The sequence below is a fragment of the Panthera leo genome, chromosome D3, assembly GCF_018350215.1.
Source record: "Panthera leo isolate Ple1 chromosome D3, P.leo_Ple1_pat1.1, whole genome shotgun sequence".
Lineage (NCBI taxonomy): Eukaryota > Metazoa > Chordata > Mammalia > Carnivora > Felidae > Panthera > Panthera leo.
Window position 1 is genome coordinate 75,658,035 of NC_056690.1, and position 21,075 is coordinate 75,679,109.

A 21,075-nucleotide genomic window follows, 5' to 3' on the forward strand; every position below is an offset into this window, starting at 1 on the left:
AATATTTCCGTGATTATTATACCTTTTAGGCATGTGTATTTTTTTTAAAAAATTGATGTTTACCAAATAAATGAGATGGATGATTAATATGTTAATATATATTATAAACTTCATAGTTAAGCCTTTTTTCAAAAAGAAAAGCCTTAGTAGATTCAGTTGTATAGAAAGTACCACACAGTTTGCATATAAATATGCAGTAACAAATAATGAAAAATTCAGAGGCAAAACTAAAACAATTTTCAGAAGCACTATACAATTGTCATTTATCGTGTTTACGTCTATCGGAACTCTGTAGGCTTTATATTTTAATGTGAAGCTTTTGATCTCTTAGTGCTTTAATAAAAATGTTAAGTTTCACCACGTAATGTATTTTGAAGATATTTTACAAGTAATGTTTGACTTTTTTGGATCTTTGTGCAATGATATGTAAATATGTTTGTGATGAGCTCTATTTTATATTTCTTGTCTCAATTTTATACAGTCAAATCTTAAATTCAGCAAGGCAGATTCATAACATTTTTTTAAAAATTTTCTCATTTACCTAATGTTGTCTATGTTAATTAAATATTTGAAATGTGATAAAGCTTAAATTGCCTAGTTCATATCCTTCCAATTTAGCGTAGTTGTTTTTGTTTTTAGGGCATTCAAATGAAGCATATAAAGTAAAATCTAATTTTGATAATTTTGATGGAAAAAATGAAAATTTTTTTTTTCGTTATTTTGTATTTCAGGTTCTATATAATGGCATTAAAAAGATATTCTGCATCTTAAATATTTTCTTACAGAAAATGTCTTTTTTATTTTAGTATCTTTTTATTTTAGCATTAGACTTAGGATTAGATATTGCTATATCTTATTGATATTCTGGTAACCATGGCTATCTAATTTTACCTGCCTCCCAATTGATTTCCAATAAGAACCGAGTCTATTCATAAAGAATCAGGATAAGTTGCAACTTAGTTTCAAAATGACTATAATTTAAAATAGTGTGTTACTCCTGTATACTTTTCAATAAAATAGTAATCATGGTTCAAAATGTAAAATCCAGGAGAGTACTGGTTTTATTGAAGTTTCACCTATACCCAGTGAGATTTGAGAGTCAAGAATGAATTGCTTTTATTGATCATGTTTTTGTATTAATGGTTAATCTAACATATCTTTAAAGGCACAAATTATTTGAAAACAACATTTTGTTTCTTTTTCATAATGTAGTTGTTTAGTGTATACAAAACAATTGTATTGTTACAGAGGGCGAATAAATTCCTTTTTGTATTTTTACCTTTAAAAACAAAGAGGCTGAATTCGATCATAAAGATACTAAGTCTATCTTGTTTTAAACTAATTCAACAATTGTGGTGATTAAAAAACAAAACTTAGGACTTAAAATTTCGGAAAGATGGCATGGTGTGTTGAAATATTGATTCCACAGTCAGTCAGAGATTAGCAGTAAGAGATTCTTCGTGCAGATTCTGAAAGGCATGAAAGCATTTTGTCAGGCCTTGCTGACTTTGCCAGCCCTGTTTTGTAGATGGAAAAAATGAGAATTTACCTGAAGTTCTGAAAGAATGTACCTGTTTCAAGGAGGGCCAGGTCAGAGTCAAGTTTAGTAGTGCAAATTCTTTATATATTTTTTAAAAATACTGCATTTTTCTGGCAAAATTACTATAATTGCAAGGCCTTGGATTTTTATTTATTTATTGCAAAACGCTATTTTCAATTTTTTGGAGATTGAAGGCTCTTCTAGGAAAGTGTGACTAATTTATATGCACAACATTCATGCTAACTTTGGATATCCGCCCCCCCCCCCACCTTTTCTCTTGTTATTTGCACATGATACTTTTACATAGTAGATCAATTTTAGTTTTACTATTTTTCTTGCATCTTCCCCAAGAACTTTCTCATTTTTAAAATTAGTAGACTGTTACTTTGTTTTTAGTGTCTGCATTTGATAATGTTTGGTAGAACTGTTGATATACCTTACCCAGTGAAAAGAAATGTACATTTTATATTCCATAGTGTATTAAAAGTATGTCCCAGTGCAGCATGTAAGGGAAAATTTGGCCATCTGTGGTGAGATTTGGTTTTACCTTATCTTCTTTAATTTCTGAGCCTTGAAATATTTTATAATTGGAATATAATATTATGATATTACATTTACCAAATTATCCAAGTAATATTACACTTGTTCATATCTTAGCGATTGAAACATTATGTTGAGGTATTGGTAAAAAAAAAAAAAAAAAAAGTGAAAACACCATAGATCGAATGAACTGATAATTAGAATACTAAAAAGTTTCTAATTATTACAGTTTGTATTCAGACAGTGTGTATTTGGCATTTTAAAGTACCTAATAGCTAAACGAATACTTATATTTTGTATTTAGTTATGTAAATATTCCTGGGAATATATCAAATGTCATCCAGTTCAGTAAAATGCCCGTATAATATTGTGACTCTCATTTAGGTTGAAATCCATATTAAAATTGAAAGTGGTAAGTTGTAAAACTATAGATGAGATCCTAAGTATCTGGTCATATATTTTTATTTGAGCTTTTAAAAATGAAGAATGAATTAATGTCTTTCAGAAATGACATTTTCATTAATGTTAGCTTGAAATTGAGATGATTAGTGTAATAGCATACAAGAATTAACTTCTGATAAGTTCAGAGAAAATTACTTGACCATCAACTTTACGCATATGATCTTATAACATTACTAAATACAGATCATTATTATTTACTTAATCTTTTAGGTAATAGAAGATGAATGTATCTTAACTTTCTCTCTCTACTTAATGATATCTAAAATAATGCACAGTGCATTATAGTAGATATTCAGCAGCTGAGATGATTATACATTGAAAGTGAGATATGAATAGCATTGATAAAAGAAGCATTATTTTAAAATACATTCAGGCTCAAAGCCAAGATTCCTTCCTCATGAATTCTCTATTGTGATTAACTTGACTTTATTTGGCTTATATGTGATGCTGAATTATATATGATGCTGGATGGTAGGAAAGACATCAGGTTTTATTTGGATAGATCAGACAGGAAAGAGGTGACTATAACTCCGAGAGTTATGCCACATAATCCAAAAGAGGCTGATCATTAGGTTAATGTCCTCTTTGCTAATCATTTGTAAAAATTGCCCTCTAAACTAGTAGAAACCATGTCTTAATATTTGGGGGTATTTTTGATAAGACAATGCCCGGTTAAACAGAGTGGTTGAAACATCCCTAAGTGCTAATGAGTACTTACTTGGTAGTCTATACTAATGCTTTAGTGGATGCTGAACAAGTTTAGATGTTAAGCTTTTTAGGAAGAGTGAATGATGGCTAATGATTATTTAATGACAGATCTCTGGACTGAAAGGCATTTAGCACTCAAAGTATACTGCAAAGCCTATTTCTCAAAGCTTCAGACAGGTTTATTTGGTCTCACCTTGAATAGAACAGTGCTGTATTGATTTCATTGGTGTGGATTTAAACACACTATCGGCTTAGAATAGCACTAGTATGCAGTAGAAAATGATTGTCTTAACCCTTATGGTGACTCTAAGCTATTCTCTGATATGACGATGTGAACTTTGGAAGCGATCATGAATTTATTTACAATATTTGGCGTTCAGTATGTGAGTTTGGAAAACCTTTGTGCATGTGAGCTTATAGTAGAAATTAACTTATAGTGAGGCTTATGTAGAGGTAACTAAAACTTAAAATTATATTTTTATTTGGTGTCTTCCTTCATATTTTAGAAGAATTTCTCTTCTATGGAAGTTGTTGATGTTTCTGTGGGTGACATGCCAATTTTCTTATCCTGCTGGATAATATCTTATTTAAGTATTTGGTCTCTAGATGGTAATAATGTTTATGCTTAGTACTTTGTATTTTTTTTGTATATTTCAATATTTCATATATATATATATTCCATATAAAATCCAGTTGACACTAGTTCCTTCATACGCTTGATAGAACATTTCCTACCAGGTTTTTACATTTGTTCTAGATAGCCCCAGTAGAAAATATGTGTAACGTTATTAGGTGCTAGAGACCAAAACTTAATTTTAAGACTTTTTTCTAATTATAAATTTTATTTGCTTGCTATTCTTTTGCGAAGCATTTGTAATTATACAGGATTTGAAGATACCTAATAAAGATTTAACCTGGAGCAGGTGTCAAATATTAACTAGTTTCTATGCATCGTACACTGATGCATAGGCCAATGAAGATTCGAGGGATCCATCTGGGATGTCGCTATGAGTGACCGCTCTCTTTGTGCCCTTCACCTTGTCACTTGAACACTTAAACTACTTAATCTTCCTTATCTATAAAATATGCATATTGGTTTGGTTAGAAGTGTTCTATGATCCCTTTTTTCTCTAAAGTTCCAAAATTCTCCACTAACAATCATCTAGTCTTAGACCTAGGAGATATTTTTTACATACTTTATTTCTGATTTGTTTGCTTTTCCCTTTAAATGCTTTTCTTTAAAAAACGTTTGTTTATATTGAGAGAGAGAGAGAGCACGCACATACGCGTGAGCAGGAGAGGGACAGAGAGAAAAGGAGAGAGAATCCCAAGCAGGCTCTGCGCTGTCAGCACAGAGCCCGACATAGGGATCAATCTCGCAAACCGTGAGATTTTGACCTGAGCTGAAATCAAGAGTCTGCTGCTTAATTGACCGAGCCACCCACCCAGGCACCCCTCCTCCACCCCTCCTTCTCCCCTCCTTTTAAATTCTTAATGGTATATCTTTTTTTGGAAAGAGTTTGGAGAGAGATTGTAGTGGGCACATAATTAGGTCATTATAACACGTATAGTATTAGTAGGTGTGTGAAGAACCCTAAGTAAGCAGATGGAATTGTATGGACCTGGTATTCTGATTATTTAAAAGATGGACTTCAGGTTTTTCTGTTGTTTTTTGTTTTCTAAATGAGGAATGTTTTACCTTTAACATTCTTTCTAACCGTAAGTAAATACCGTTTCTTGTTATGTGAGTGTTTTGTAGAAATCAAAAACATTGGATAAAGTATTGGAGAAATCAGTTTTTTTTTCTTTTGCTAATAAGAGAAAGCTTTTTGAGCAAAATTATAAGCACGTGTTAAATTCTTGCTTAGGATAGTTTGCATCTGCCTGTGTTCAGCCCTCCCATGCCATGTCGTGACCCTGACACCGGCGGGCTTGCGGGGGGCAGTGGTGGCAGGGGTTCTCGGTAACTGTTACCGTGTCTTGACTTTATTTTCCCTTTTTTTCTACCAAAAAGTCCCAGAGCGGTTGAGTAGAATAAGAACCAGCCTGGATGTATGTGTCCATTTTTCATCAATACTCATTTTCTAGGTTTTTACATAGGAAAGTAGCTCTCTAGTCTTAATAAAAGATGAATTAAGATGAGAAGACTATAAAACTATCTCTTCACAACTCCTGAGTAATAATGATTGGAGCTACTCAGGCAGAATTTGGAGGAAATGATTATGTGTTTATCATGTAGCATTTATCATGTAGCGTTATGTGTTTAGCATGTAGATTTTTTAAAAACCAGTCTTTGAAAATAGTGGGACATCTTACAAACCAGAGTATCTGACTACATACATATGTAGGTTAAAATATTAAATTTTTCTCTTAGTGTTCATCTCAAGAATAGTAGCTTTTCTAAATCCAGAGTAGTAACACATCAATGACTGAATTCCAGTATCTCTAGGTGTATGTACTTTGTTTTTTTTAAACACTGGAAGGGCTATGCAAAAATTCAAGGCTCAAGGACTGTTTCAATTTGATACGTACAAGATAGGCAACTCAGATTCAAGTTATAAATGCAATTAACTAATTAATAGGAAATCATATGAAATAGTCACATGAAAGAGAATATTAGTAAATTTTAATATCCGTATGTGTATGCTTATTTGAGGAGAAATCATATAAACAAAAAAAAGGTCTGGGAAAAAGAAATTTGCCAAGCAACAACTGCAGTCAATTTGATAGACTGGTTATCCTCATAAGATGAGGAAATGTGAAATAATTTTAAAACCCTCTATTATAATTTCATCTATTTAAAAAAATTTTTAATGTTTATTTATGTTTGAGAAAGAGAGACAGAGCACGACGGGGGGAGGGACAGAGAGAGAGGGAGACACAGAATCCAAAGCAGGCTCCAGGCTCCGAGCTGTCAGCACAGAGCCCAGTGTGGGGTCAGACCCACCACGGATCGTGAGATCATGGCGTGAGCCGAAGTCGGATGCTAAACCAACTGAGCCACCCAGGCGCCCCACGTGTATAATAATTTTAAAGGCACATAATTCCTCTCTCTACATGTGGCTTAAAAATGATAACAGCATGAACATATGACAAGATCAGAAACGGAAATCCTGTTTAGCTATCTAATAAATTCAAGATTTCTGTCTTTTAAGTTCTCTGGAGCTACTTAGAAATCTCCTTGAAAAATGAACTAAAATGTTTTTTACATATGTGCATATTCCTTAGACTATATAGATGGGCTACTTTTTCTATAGGTTCTAGGCTAATAATGCGTGTATCCTTAATGGCTTGAGGCTGTCGTTTGTTTCGTCAGTGGCTTTTAGACTTTTAGTACAAATGCTTAGTTTACTTTGACTTATTTGTTTTTCTTTTTCAAAGCTTTACTTTCTTGGTCATCTGTTAATGTACTTTCTTGGTCGTCTATTAATGTGATTAATAAATTACAAGTCAAAGTTGCCTATGATCTTTTTATTTCCCCTTTAAATTTCTTACTTCTCCTTATTTCTTTTCTCATTCTATTTCCCTTTTAAATTAAAAAATATTTTTCCTTAAAATTTTTTTTATTTGTTTAGTTTTTAGGAATTGTACCATATGTTAACCTCTATCAAGTTTTCAATAGCTCACAGGATGCATATAAAGGATAGATCTTATGTATTTCTGCTTGTGGTCAACTTGGTTATTAAAATCTTAGCTATAAAACTTTGTTTCGGGCTTAACCACCACACCTTTTCCCAGATCTGCTGTTACTTCAAAGGTCTGGCCATTAATTTCCAAGATACTGGAATTATGCTACCCCTGACTATGCTCCATTATTTCTACTTAACAACTCACCTGTAGTGAAGAAAGCAGAATGAAAAATAACATGTGAAATAAGGTGATCATTTTTCAAAATCCGAGATAACATAATCTAAGAAAAATAAAGGCAAGAAATACCTTCTTAGATGCTCCAATTTACTGCATGCTAACCTTTTAAAAATGGTAACTTTTAATTACAAAGCGTTGTTTCATTATTGTGACCAAATGTATAGTAACTCAGAAAAATGAATACTCCACAAACTTCTTGTAAATGAGCAGATGTGCTTGTTAACTTCTCAAAGGTAGAACAAGGCAGTTATCCCCTTTGATCTGGTTTTGTATCATCGAGTTGATAAAGATAAATACCTAGGTGAAAATTGTTTTTAAGTGTATCCAATTAATAGTTTGTTATTTTATGAACAACAGTGACCTAAGGTATAACAGTTTATTTCACTGTGCTGTAATGTACAGGTGTCAAATTGTCATAGAATGTATCCTAACAGTCTCCCAAATGTTAAGCCTCATGTGTCTCATTTGATTTTTAAAATAAGTACATCATGTCTACTCCGGTATTTTTATAGGGGTATCTCATTGGTAGAAGGTGTCTTTTTCTGAACATTAACTGTATGAGAATTTATGAGAATGATTTGCCATGTTTTCAGATTTCTGTAATTTTGCAAGCCTCTAACCACTATTTCTGAAATATATCTTTCTTCATGAAAAAGCTAATAACGTTCTTAATGTTAGTTTGTAGCTTTTAAAACTTGGCATGTTATCTCAGATTGACCTTTGAGAGGTAAAGTGAACCAACACTTGAACATTATTCTTGGTAGTTATTTACTACAAGATTTCTGACTACATAGATATCATAGATCTTAGGAATTTTTGAATTTCTGTTTTCTCTCAAACTGAGAGTACTTGCACTAAAAGTAAAAACAAATTGACTTGTTGATGTTTAGGTAGAGAATAAGGGGGAAAATAAGATAATGCATATCATAGAGAAAAGGATGTGGAACTTGTCTATGAAGAATAAAAAATTTGTTACAAGAATTACTTGAAAATACAAGTTGCTTTCAAAGCTTACAGTTTCTAATTATCAAAATAATCAATAGATCAGCATACCCTCATGATAGTGATTATTTTAAGTTTCTTTTGAAACAGAAAATCATTTTGGAGTGTTTTATCTGATTTTGAGGAGAATGGATATGATGTATTTTGTCAAATGCACACACATAATACATATATGTGCAAGAGGCATTATTTTAAAATGGCTTCAGCAGCAACAGGAGATAGGCATTTGCAGAACCTGTGGTGTTCCAGCAGGGGGCTATCGTGCATGCATACAAATGAAGAGCATGTTTGTTTACTTCAGCTTTCAAAGGAGGGGGGGGGACACCATGCACAAGCAACCCAAACAGGGAAGGCCTCATAGATTTGGGGAGCAAATCTATACCCCTCACCCCCAGTAGGTATGAGGAAAACACTGACAGATGGGTCACAGAATAACTAAAATATGTTGGTGAGAGGTGAATACTCAAAGCATTCTATGTACACACACCTGGTTTGGTAATAATGGGAAAATTTTGAAATAAATGTTCAAGTGCCCCACGACTGTCATTTTGATCTTTTTTCCCAAGGAGGTAGACTGGAGGTTTCAGAAAACTTGGTCTGTTTTATTCACTTCAGGCGCACAGGTCGAAATTCACATGTTGGCCATATCACCAACCATCTGCAATTTAAATTTTTTTTCCATATCATCGACATTTATGTGCCTTATTATGTAAAACGTGCAGGATTTGCAGTGCTCTGAGGTGTGCCAACAAATGAAAATAATGTGCAGTATTCATACAAAAGCACTTGGCCGAAGGAAAGAAACTTAATTACATTTACAATGGTATAGACCCACTAATTCTCCTTGTAAATTTACAAAACCCAGATTCACCACCAAGAGAGTGAGGTCTGAGAGTCCTTTTTCACACATTGGATGGTCACCAATCTATGCCTTTTTGTGTTTCTGTTTAACAAATTCTTTATAGTGTTTGGCCAAGAATTGGGGTATAACGTATAACTGAAATCTAATTAGAAGAAGACTAGCCTTTTAAATTCTTTTAAAAACAAATGGGCTCCAAAATGAATTAATATGAAAAGAGTTTTGCTTATTTTAAACATCCCCCCCAACCCCTGGCTGTTGTTAACAAAGCTTATTTGGAAGATTGCCGTTACAAAGTTGATATCTCTCTGGCATTGTACTTTACTGGTCTTAACTCTAAGAATAGCAGGTAGTGGTAGAAAATGTCTGGGCCAAATATATGTGGAAACAGTTTGCACTGTGGAAACTCCACTGAGGGTCACTGTTCTCATTATGATTCTAAAACACGGACAACACATTTTAAAATCTCAAAAATCCAGTTCTAGCTCACTTAGATTTAAGTTTTACTGTCTTGGTACACTAAGACTATTATATACTATTATATATGTGCATATAATTATATATTCTTTTTTTTTGTTTATTTATTTTGAGGGAGAGAGTGTGCATGAGGGAGGGGCAGAGAGAGAGGGAGAGCGGCAGAATCTCAAGCAGGTTCTGTGCTGTCAGCACAGAGCCCAACGTGGGGCTCAGACCCACAAACCCTGAGATCATGCCCTGAGCTGAAATCAAGAGTGGGACGCTTAACTGACTGAGCTGCCCGGGCGTCCCCATATGATTATATATTCTTAATGTGCGTATGTATATGTAAAGTCAGCATATTTGATTAGCACCATATAATGATTAAAAAGGCATATCTTAAAAATAATATTCCATTAGGCAACCACATTTATCAATTTTGATAATAGGAGAAAGTTGAAGTTATTTTGTTTAAAGTACACCTGAAAAACAGTTTGAACTCAACTTGGTTTTGAAGACCTAGCTTCTTTTAGTTTCTTCTATTTATGTTAAGGCATGTTTTAAAATATATTTTGATTGGACAGCGTTCACTGTCATACTAAATTCATCTTAATATACAATCTTATAGATTTTTCATAGTATCAGTTGATAATGCCACATCACATGTAAAGTATCCTTGGGATTGAGAAAAGAGAAATGAGATAAAAATGAAGATTTGGAAGAATATTTCGCTGGTCTGAAAATAGAAATCTTTTGTAGTTTAATTGACTAACATTTGATCCATATGCTAAGACCATTCTAGCCATGTGCAGACTTGGTAAATAGTAAATCACGTCTTAATTCTGAGTTTCTCTGTTCTCAAGATTGCCAGTATTAATAAAGTTCACTTTATTAAAACTACTTTGTTCTTTAATAATTAATCAAAACATGATATTACTGAATATGCTTTATGGCAAATAAAACAAAGGTGTAAGGGATCATGATAGAGACTATTTTCTAGCTTAATCCAGCTTAGTATATTAAACAGTCTTGACATGATGCCATTTAGTTTTCGCTGTGAGATCTTGCCACATACTCTTTTCTGATCATTCAAATAGAATCCTACAAAGTCCCAGATATTTATTAGTATGCAGTCTTACTAAATACAAGGTTTTTTGGTTCTCCGAGGCAATATGTAGTAAAAGCCATTTATTTTTCTATGCGTACAATTCTAAAATGTATTAAATATGGAAAGGGTAAAGAAAAACATTTAAAATTTTATTGCCATCATTTATCATGAATAAATCGGTGTTTCTGAATTTCCAAAGGGATGTTTTAGAGTATATTGAAATTTATACCAAATTCAGAAAACATTGATGTCATTGCGAATGTCACTTGGACTCTGTCACGTGCCAGAGAAATTTCTGCCGTAAAATTAGTGAGCTAAACCAATCCGAATGCAACGCTCTGTTTTAAAAAACCTTAAAGATATGTTTGTGATACAGTTTTAAGGATAATTATGGTCTTGAAGTGAATTACGATTGAATTCAACCACATTACGTCATTAATTTTGGCTAGAATTTTAAATATCAAACATATGTCCGTCCTCTGTGGAAAGCATTCTGATGCTCGATCCTAAACAAAGAATTAAATTTTGGAGAACAGTTTTTCCGGGTCAATTCTCACAGTTCTTAGGCCGTATTCTCAGAGTAGTAAATGGGTAGTATCGTCTTATCCGAGGCTTAATACCTAATACAATAACAGAGCCCCATCAATAGAGGGCTAATAGCAGATATGAAGGATCTGCTGGCACTTCGTCTCGTAAAACCGCTGTTCGCCCTAATTCAAATCCATTGATTCCTATTCCAGTTAAAACTGCAGAACTTAATATGTCTTTTAATCCTTTTATTGTAAGCTAGGATAAAATTAATTTTACCCTGGAACTGCACAAAGCCAATTAACATGATCTTTAGAGTTATTTAGTAAAGTGCTTCAAACTGGTAAATTTATCTTGACCTCTTGGTTGCACTCTCTGACTGCTTTTTAAATGAGGTAATCAATATCTCACAGCCCTTTAAATAGCTTAAACTTCTCAAATATTTTACCTGTGTTCTAGTTAAGCTGTAAGTAAAGTGTTTACTCCTGTTCTCGTAAATCTAGAGTCAATTATGCTAAATCTAAAGACAATTATGTACTTTTGAGGAACACTGTATGAATTAAACGGTTGTTTTAATAAAATCAAAGGCTCATATTTTGTTTAAAGTAACCCAATAATGAAGAAACATATTATTTTTGCACAGAATAACTATTCTGTTTGCAACTTAAAATGTAGAACATTTATGTCCTTTCCCACCGCATGCAGCTTCTGTTTTCCACACAGGGCCAGTCGAAGGTATTAATTTTCTTACTGTGATAGGGTGATCAACCGTCCTGTCAAGAAAATGGATCTCCATGTCACCCTTTAGCATGATTAAATGGAGGCATGTCTCTGTGAAAAAATACCAAATTTTCATGAGACAAATGAAACTGTAGAAAGGTCTACTTTTATAGAATTATTTTACTTTTAATATTTCAAAATCTCCCATTTGATGATCACTTATAGGAAAACATTTCAGCTAATTGCATATTGTCTTGTGTTATTTAAGAGCAAACCCAGGCAAAGCCAATAATTTTAAATGTCTTCAAATCTAAAAATTTAAAGAATCAGAAACTGGGGTATGTTACTGTTGGAATAGTAGTAGGGATGGGCAGCCGTACTTTCTACAGTCACTAATCAGTCAGTGTCTCTTTTAGGGGATCCCTTTTCTTCCTCTTACTCCTTGTTAACAAAGAGCTATGATGTGTTCAGACCTGGATACTGATAAAAATTAGATAGCATAGAATTTCAGCGTCAGTAGTATTAATAACCAGTTGGACAGTGTTCTTATGAGCCTGTGCACATGCTGAACTTTAAATTACACCAAGTGATATACTTGACAGCTAATTAAGATTTCATATTTTGGCCACTTAGCAGAGAGCACCTGTTATGATCCTTTCTATTAGCTTCAGGATAAAATTTACAAATGGTTGTTTTAACGTACATTATAAACTTCCCTAAAGTCTTAATTCCTTCCCGAGAAGTGGGAGTTAAGACAAGATTGAGGTAATTAAACAAAAGGAACAGAGGGAAGGTGGGGGACCAGGGCTAGAGGCGGAGCTCTCCAAATGCCCCTGTTGTTTAATTTCCTACTGGAAGCAGCCCATGTGTGCTTCTGCCCCCCGCCCCCCTTCCCCCTTCAAGCAGTGGCCGTTGCAGAGGCTGAACGGCTGGGGTCAATGCCTTGCCTATTGATCAGTATCCCTGCAGTCCCCTGCTCCAGCAGCTGCTTCATTGGCTTCTTTCAGGGCCTGCTTCAGTACATTAGAATAGAAATCCATAACCAGAGCTGTGCTCATCCAAGCAGGGGAAGAAACTAAATTAAATGGTATAAAACAATCTTGGATCAGGAGTTTGTGCCAATTCATCTTGATCTAAGATGTCACACCCGGCTCTCTGTCTGAGCACCTGGGCTAGAGGCGGCCATAGTGAAAATAGATGGAGCTGCGATCATTCATTTGTCAGCTAAGGAGCAAGGCAGCGGTTAGCAATTCCCTTCTGCAGAGGTCAGCTGACAGAACAATCAGTGCAACTGCAGAATAGAGCTTTCCTTTGAACTATTGTTATGGAGCATGCTCTTGCTGCGTCGTGGGGGGAGGGGAGCTTGATTTGCTTCCTGTTTCAAGACTGCTATGGAAATAGTGAAATATACACTACATGCATCTAGATGCAGTTGCACAGAGCTCTTACTCCCATGTCTGTCCCTGTACTCAAATAAAGTTGGCTTTAAATGCACGTTCTGATATCTAGATGATCAAACTGTTACATATCACTTTCCCTAGAATTTGGGTTCATTTTCATCCTCCTAAACACGGAGGCAGTGGTTATTGATTTTGTTTCTTCTTCGTATGGCTAACCTTTTAGGTTTTTCCCCCACTTCAGTTATTACAACTATGACAGACCAGTGGCATACTTGGAATCTCTGATTGCACGTACACATTAACACTCTTACTAATGTTTCTGTACCTTTAATAAACTCGGAAAAGAACACGAAGAGAGAGAGTTACGTAGAATGGTATCAGAAGATATTTCTGAATGTTACTTAAATATTTTTGAACATTTTAATTGAGGCTTTTTATAAGAAATGTGAATTCATGAAATATTTATGACTTTAGAAGTGACGGAGTAATTTTATAACATTGGAGGAATATCCTTAAATATGCTATAAAAAATGAATTAGGGAGATGAATAATAACTAAAATTTTATATAGAAGATTTAGAATATTTTTAAAGATCAGTGTATTCTCTGTGGACTCATACTGGATTTTGTCTTTCTGTATACTACATGACAACTAATGACAAATTTTCAGAACTATCTTTTTTTTAATGTTTATTTTTGAAAGAGAGAGAGAGAGAGAGAGAGAGAGAGAGAATGTGCAGGGGAGGGGCAGAGAGAGAGAGAGGGAGACAGAGGATCTGAAGCAGGCTCTGTGCTGAGAGCTGCGAGCCCAGAGCCCAGTTTGGGGCTCAAACACATGATCCCTGAGATCATAACCTGAGCTGAAGTCAGAAACTTAACCCACTGAGCCACCCAAACACCTCCTTTTTTTAAACATTAAGCTGTGACATGCAGAATCTTAGAGACTATAGTGGCAACCACGAATCTTTTTTTTTGGTACTCCATTGTACCAAACTTTTATTTTCCAAATAAATAGTAATCACTCTTTGATGTTTCCATTTTAGTTTTCTTAGTGTTTTTTTTTTTTAAGTACTTTAATGCCACCCTCTTATGGAATTACTCCTTTCTAACTACTAAATTCTTTGTAATATCCTACCATTTCCTTTTCTTAGCCTCACCCAGGTCTGCTTGCCCACTTCTATTCTGCCTTTGAGCACAGTTAAATAAATGCAATTTAAAATTTCTACTTAAAAGCTTTGTGCCCTAGGTGTTTTGTTTGTTTTTATTAAGCTTCTGGAGAAGCCATATCTACTTATCTTAAAAGGATTTCTTTGTTTTACTTTTGTGTTAGTTAATTTTTGCTTAAATTTTTACTATTTTTGACTAAATTTGTTACTTTTTGTTTTAATTTTTTTAATTAGTTAATTTTGATAATTATTTTAGTTAGATTCTTAAAAGAACTTAAGGCATGACATCTAAAGCTTGCAGTGTTTCTATCAACTTCCCAAAGACCAAACCAATCTTTTTTAAAATTTTTTCTTAACATTTTATTTTTTAGAGAGGGAGAGCATGCACGGGGTGGGGTGGGGGCTGGCAGTGAGAAAGAGGGAGACAGAGAATCCCAAGCAGGCTCCATGCTGTCGACACAGGGCTTGAACCCATGAACCTTGAGATTATGACCTGAGCCAAAGTCTGATGCTCAAGTGACTGAGCCACCCAGGTGCCCCAAGACCAAACCAATCGTAATCTCACTTTGGTTTCTACAATATCCTTCTAATCCCCTAAATCTAATTATGTTACTCTGTGGCTTAAATCTCACCTTGAGTATCTTCTCACTTTTTATAGGATAAAGGTTGAAATGTGAATATGGTCTATGGTGCCATCTGTGGTCTAGCCCGTGCCTGCCTCTCTTGCCTGTTTTCTATCTTTCTCTTGGCTCTTAGGCTTCCAACCTGATTACCTGTCTTTGAGTTGGAAGTCAACAAATTACTTCATGCTTGAGGTTCTCACACAGACTGTTCTCTCAGTTCATAGTGTTCTCATTGATTCTGTAACCTATTTCTAATTCTTATTTAGTAGCCTTTAAGTTCAAAGAGGACAGGGATTTTGCTTTTCTCATCCCTGTTCACTTCCAGTATAATACCATGAATACATCAGACCTTCGATTCTTATATGTTGAATGACTGAGTAACTGATGGAATGAATGGATTTCTACCACCACTGGTACTGTTTTTCACCTGATCGTTGCATGAGTCTTCTTTTAGTTCTACTGGACACCAGTCTTGTTTTACCTCATAATCTACCTTTCTATCGCCACTCTCATGGTCTTTCTAACAGTGAATAAATCTGATATCACCACCTTATGCAAAATTGTTCCAATAGCTTTCCATTAAACAAAAGTTAAAAGTCTTCAGCTTGCCATGCACAAGTCTCTCTTGATTTGGTACCCCTTTAGCCTCTCCCATTGTCATTCCCTTGCCTTACCTTCATTTAGCATAGAATGACAGAGTAAATGAAGAGACAAAATAAAACATCTAAAAGCACTTAGAGGTCCCTGCTGCTAATTTCTTAGCGTTCTGAGCTCTGAGGGCCCTCTTCTATATTGATTTAAGTAATATAGAGAGTGAAGTATTAAAAGGGGCTGGATGGATGACTAGAGAGAGTAGAAGGCTGACCTCCAATGAAGATGTCTCCAGAAGTTCACTTTTTAAATTTCTCTGTACCAAATATATAGCTGTGAGAGATAAAATATACAAACAGCAAACCAAAGAGACATAACTAGTCTCCAGAAAGATACCCTTGTGGACAAGTAATAAAATAGAAGTGATCTGGGCTAATACCCTTAGCTACTTCCCAGAAGCGGGCTTTTGGCTCCTGTGAGCTAAAGAGGACTTAACATATATCATGAGTACAGCTTAAAGCCAGGAGTGAGGCTATGGCTTTGTCAGTTCTTGAAAGGACCCTGAAAGGATGTGAGTAGGTTACTACTCAGTTCAAATCAAAGTTGTTATTAAAGGAGAAGAAGAATAGATATTAACTCTGTGACTGGCATTGTTAACTGTAATAAAAGATTGTGGAAATAAGTGAGTTGTGTTTACCCTAAGAACCTAGAAACAAAAGAAGGGCTCCTGGCTGGCTCAGTTGGTAGAGCATGCCACTCTTGATCTTGGGGTTGTGAGTTCAAGCCCCACGTTGGGCATAGAGTTTACTTAAAAAAGAACCTAGAAACAAAGAGAACAGAGAGAAAACATACAGTAGGAGAAATAGTAAAAATAACAGAAGTTGGTGAAATAGAAACGAAATAATAAGATCAAAACTGAAATATTTTTTGAAAGTCTGGTAAAATATAAATTTCTAGCAATACTGATCAAGAAAGGCATGAAAAGTAATATTAGAGAAGGCACAAATAATATTTAAATGGATCCATAGCAATGATATAACAAATATTTTCATGATAGTACTGTAAATAACTTTAATAAATTTAAAAACCTAAGTTAGATAGATAATTCCTTTAAAACCACAAGCTATCAGAAATGACTCAAGAGGAAATAGAAAGCCAAACTGGACAAGTAACTGCCAAACTATTTTCTAAAGTAGTAGAACCTTTTTACATTTCCACCTGCAATGCATACTCATTTTCCGTCCATACTCGACAGCACATTTTATAATCCTTTTTATCACAGCCCTTCTAGTGGATGTGAAGTGATATCTCCTTGTGGTTTTGACTTGCATTTTCCTAATGACCAGTGATGTTAAGCTTCTTTGATATGCATCTTGGCCCTTTATATATCTTTGGAGAAATATCTATTCCAATTGTGTACCCATTTTAAAAGTTGTACTTTTTTATTATTGAGATGTAAGAGTTTCTCATATATTCTAGACAAAATCCTTTATAGATATCTGATTGACAGTGTTTTCTCTCAGTCTGTGTGTTGTCTTTTTACTCGGTTGATTTTGTCGTCTTAAGTGCAAAGGTTTGTAATACTGGTGAAGTCCAATTAAAGAAGTTTTTAAAATTACTTGTGCTTTTGGTATCATATCTAAGAAAGCATTGCCTACCCCCAGATCATAAAGGTATATCTATATTCTTCTTCAAGTTCTCTTATTTTAACTCTTATATTTAGTACTGTGAACCTATTTTGAGTTGATTTTTTTTTAATTGATTTTTTTGTATAGAGAGAAATGGAAGCCCAGATTCATTCTTTAGCATGTGGATACCCAGACATCTCAGTGCCATTTGTAAAAAGACTGTTCTTTCTTGAAAGAGTAATCTTGAATTTATTTTTTTTTTAATTATATGCTTTGTGTATTGATAGTGTTTTAACTTCTGTTTGGGTTTTCAGGTTGCCTATCAAGTATCCCACAAATGAAAAAGATTTCCACATCTTATGAGGAAAGACGGAAGCAAGCTACTGCTATTGTTTTACTAGGAGTCATAGGAGCTGAATTTGGTGCTGAAATTGAACCTCCCAAATTGTTGACCAGACCGCGAAGCTCTAGCCAGATTCCTGAGGGATTTGGCTTGACTAGTGGTGGATCCAACTACTCACTGGCCAGACACACTTGTAAGTTTTAAAATTCCTAACGCTGATCTGTTGCTTTCAGTTCACATTATTTGTTAACAGAACCTCAGAATATATCCCGGGTTTTAGCTCAAACAGAATGCTGACATGAAGTTAGAAAGCAGTATGATCTGTTTGGCACATTACCCTTTGGTTTTGGTTACCAAACTTTAAAAAAAAAAAAAAACCATGGTCTTAAAAATGCTTTTCTTAAAAAGCACATTTCTGATCTTTGTGTTCTCACATTTTGGCCAAGATTTTAGTCCCAACTTCTAATTTCTAAAACAATTTCTGTAAAACTATGCACAAGTCCTGAATGTGGTTTGAAAAGTCAGGAGTGGGGGTGGATTAGTTACATTCAGAGCTCAAAGGGCCTGTGTCCTCCTGCTAACTTGCGTTCTGTGTGTGTTAATAACAAGTAAGGATATTTTGTAATGTCTTTTGGTACTTCAGTGTTGGAACTCCTTTAGGTAGGGTCCTTACCTATCATATTGCAAAATAATTTGTAACAAATCGTGTTATCGTAAAGACCAAATATAATCCTACTAAATATATCACAAGGTATTCTTTATAGAACAGATTACAGTGTGTTTTGGGGGGTTTTGGCTTTTAAGCAAGGGAGAAAGATCTATGTTACTTTGTTAGTTATGACAGCAGAAAACTTCACTGGATCATTGTCACATACTTTTGCTGCGAAATCATGGAGCCATATTAGTAGCTTTTATAATTAAAACCCTCCTGTAGATTTAGCTGCCTGTCTCCGCATGTCACCCCCCTCCTTTTTTTCTAGATTCCTGGTACAACAAATACTTATTAGTGGTTGGTAACCTCCTGATCTCTATTTGACATTGAGCATCAGAGATTAATGATAACAGTTCCACCACCAACAGTAATAAAGCAACTAATTCTTTGAACATGATTTTAAGCTCTTTTACATACATTAACTCACTTAATCTTCATAATAACCCTATAAAGTGGGTACTTCAGTTATCTCTGTTTTACACATAAGGCTAATTGGGCACAGAGGGGTTTACTTACCCTGGCTGAGATCACACCTCTAGGAAATGGCAGTTTTTGTTCCAGCACAATCTGTTGGGTCCAGAGCTTGTGCCGTTGACCATTACGCAAAGTGCTACTGTTTAATGGCTCCTAGATGCAAAGGGCTTAACCACTGACCTGGCTAACGCGTGCTGTTACTTTTTAATTTAAAAAGTTTTCTCTCCCCTCATTTGAACTTTGAAAGAGAAATCAAGCCTTCTTCAAAGTCGCTCAGCCAAAATGTGGTAAAATCTAAACTTGAACTCAAATGTCTCGTGACCCGAAAACCCATGCGCTCTGCATTTGCCACCTGTGCACACCGGCTCTCCCTCTCCTGCCAAGGCCTGCCGGCTGCGGCCCCTCCCTCTCACCCCTAGTAGCTTTATCTTTTCCCAAGTTCTGCACGTTCCCTGCTCAAATCTCCCACTCTACAAAAGGCCCTAGAGTTAGGCTCACTTCTCTATGTCACTCCAGACACCCTAGGATTTGTGTATATAGTTTCTTAGAATCTTGGCATTAGACTATATTAGAGGTTAATGAAACTTTGGCCTGATTTAGTTGGCTGGTTTTCAAACTTTTGCTCACCATCTCTCTAGCGAGGATCAAGAAATGTCTGATTGCTCGTACGGTTCTATGTTAACAGCTAAAACTTTTCAATAATAAGTTTAAACATTTGCAGAAGATGTAATTTAGAGACTGTTGTGGATATGGACATTGAAAAATGAAATACTGTTCTTGTAAATATATTCAGTATATTCAATTGAATATTTACCATAACTATTTGATATCCATTTAAAAAAAATACATGACAGACTTTCCTTGAAAAATCAGAAATCCTGCATCCTCGATTCTTTTCCTTAAAGAGAGAAAATTTCTCCCTCACAGTTTTAAGGAACATGTTCATTTGCATATTTAGCATCCAAAAATCAATGCTTTAAACTAACTCTATCTTAAAACTATTTGTGCTTTTAAATCTATTCCTTGAAAAGTCTTATGATGCTTTCATTTCAAGGGGTTACTTATTATGAAGACTATTGATTTAGTTCAACATGTTTTGTACAATATCTTAACCGTATTCTTTCTTATTTTGTATTTTCCTGCAAGGAAAATGAACACAAATGCTGTCTCTCAGGAATTTTCACATAGCTCACTAGAAGTATCTGTACATAAATGTAGGAACATCATAAATTAATGCGTTGCTGACTAATTCCACCCAAGCTGTTGGCTGGTTGCTGGGCAGATTAGTCTACATCATATTATCTCACTTATCCAGACTAGTACTGTTATCCCTTTTCAAATCACGATTTATCTTTATGCAAAATTCTGATATTGTTTCTGTATTCTCTCTTAACTGTAATAATTTCACTTGCAAATTGTGTCTACTATAACTAGAAAAAGAGGAAGTAGGTTAGGAGAAAAGCAGGAATTTAAAAAGCTGTGGTAGAATAGAAATAGAGATTTTTCAAAGAAGCCTTGGTAGTTGATAAAAGAAGAGTAGGGTCTCTGTGTTCTGCTCTTTGGGTTTGTTAGGAGATAAGGAGGTGAATGATGCGTCATGGGGTCCCAAAACCTATTTCTGACAGGATGGAAACCTTGGGATGTGCTACGTGGAGGGACTTTTGCATGATGCCACCTCAACTTTCCGAAGCAAGATAAATAAAATTCCCCCAAACATTGAAACTATTTAAGTGTTTTAGAGTTAAGTTCATTCCTCGAGCATTTTGAGTAAAGGACTAGGTGTGGGAAGAGCAAAAGATAATGCTTCTTAGCATATAATACTATTGATTATTTTATTGAAATAGTAGAGATTCTGAGAGCTTTCTAGCCAGCAAGAAATATATATATAAATGAAAAGGTACTTATTAGAACCAGTTTAAAATGTGTAAAATATCCTTGATATTTTCCTCACTTATTATGGCTGCCCTATTTTAATAATTATAAAATATCAGTTTAAATCTTGCTCCCATGATTGGAAACAGTCAGATGTCTAAATGTTCTTGTGTCTTTCTTGGCCTCTTTTTTGGTCAGTTATATATAATAATAACCTGTTGTAATGTTAGCCTGCTGGAAGTTGCTATATGTATTGCTATGTTATTTGTTTATGTGGCATTTAGAATGCATTGCAACCATTAAATATTTAGTCCTCATGGCAACCTATTGAATGAGATAATCATTATTATCCTCATTTTGAGATAAGGCCATTAAGATACAATATTTGATGAACTTTAATTGCTAATGCACCTAGAGGTATAGATAGTGAATTCTAACCTTCCTTGAAAAGCCATTCTGTTCTGTGAAAACTTATCA

The 21,075-nt window shown here is 34.7% G+C and overlaps 1 protein-coding gene across 10 annotated transcripts in view; it reads left to right on the forward strand.

The window, feature by feature from the left end:
* WDR7 (WD repeat domain 7) overlaps positions 1–21,075 on the forward strand; it is a 354,022-nt gene that overhangs the window by 186,720 nt on the left and 146,227 nt on the right. For all 10 annotated transcript variants that reach the window (XM_042910255.1, XM_042910254.1, XM_042910263.1 and 7 more), the window contains one exon: positions 17,512–17,733. In XM_042910255.1, coding sequence (XP_042766189.1) covers positions 17,512–17,733 — 222 coding nt within the window. The remainder of the gene's footprint in view (positions 1–17,511; positions 17,734–21,075) is intronic.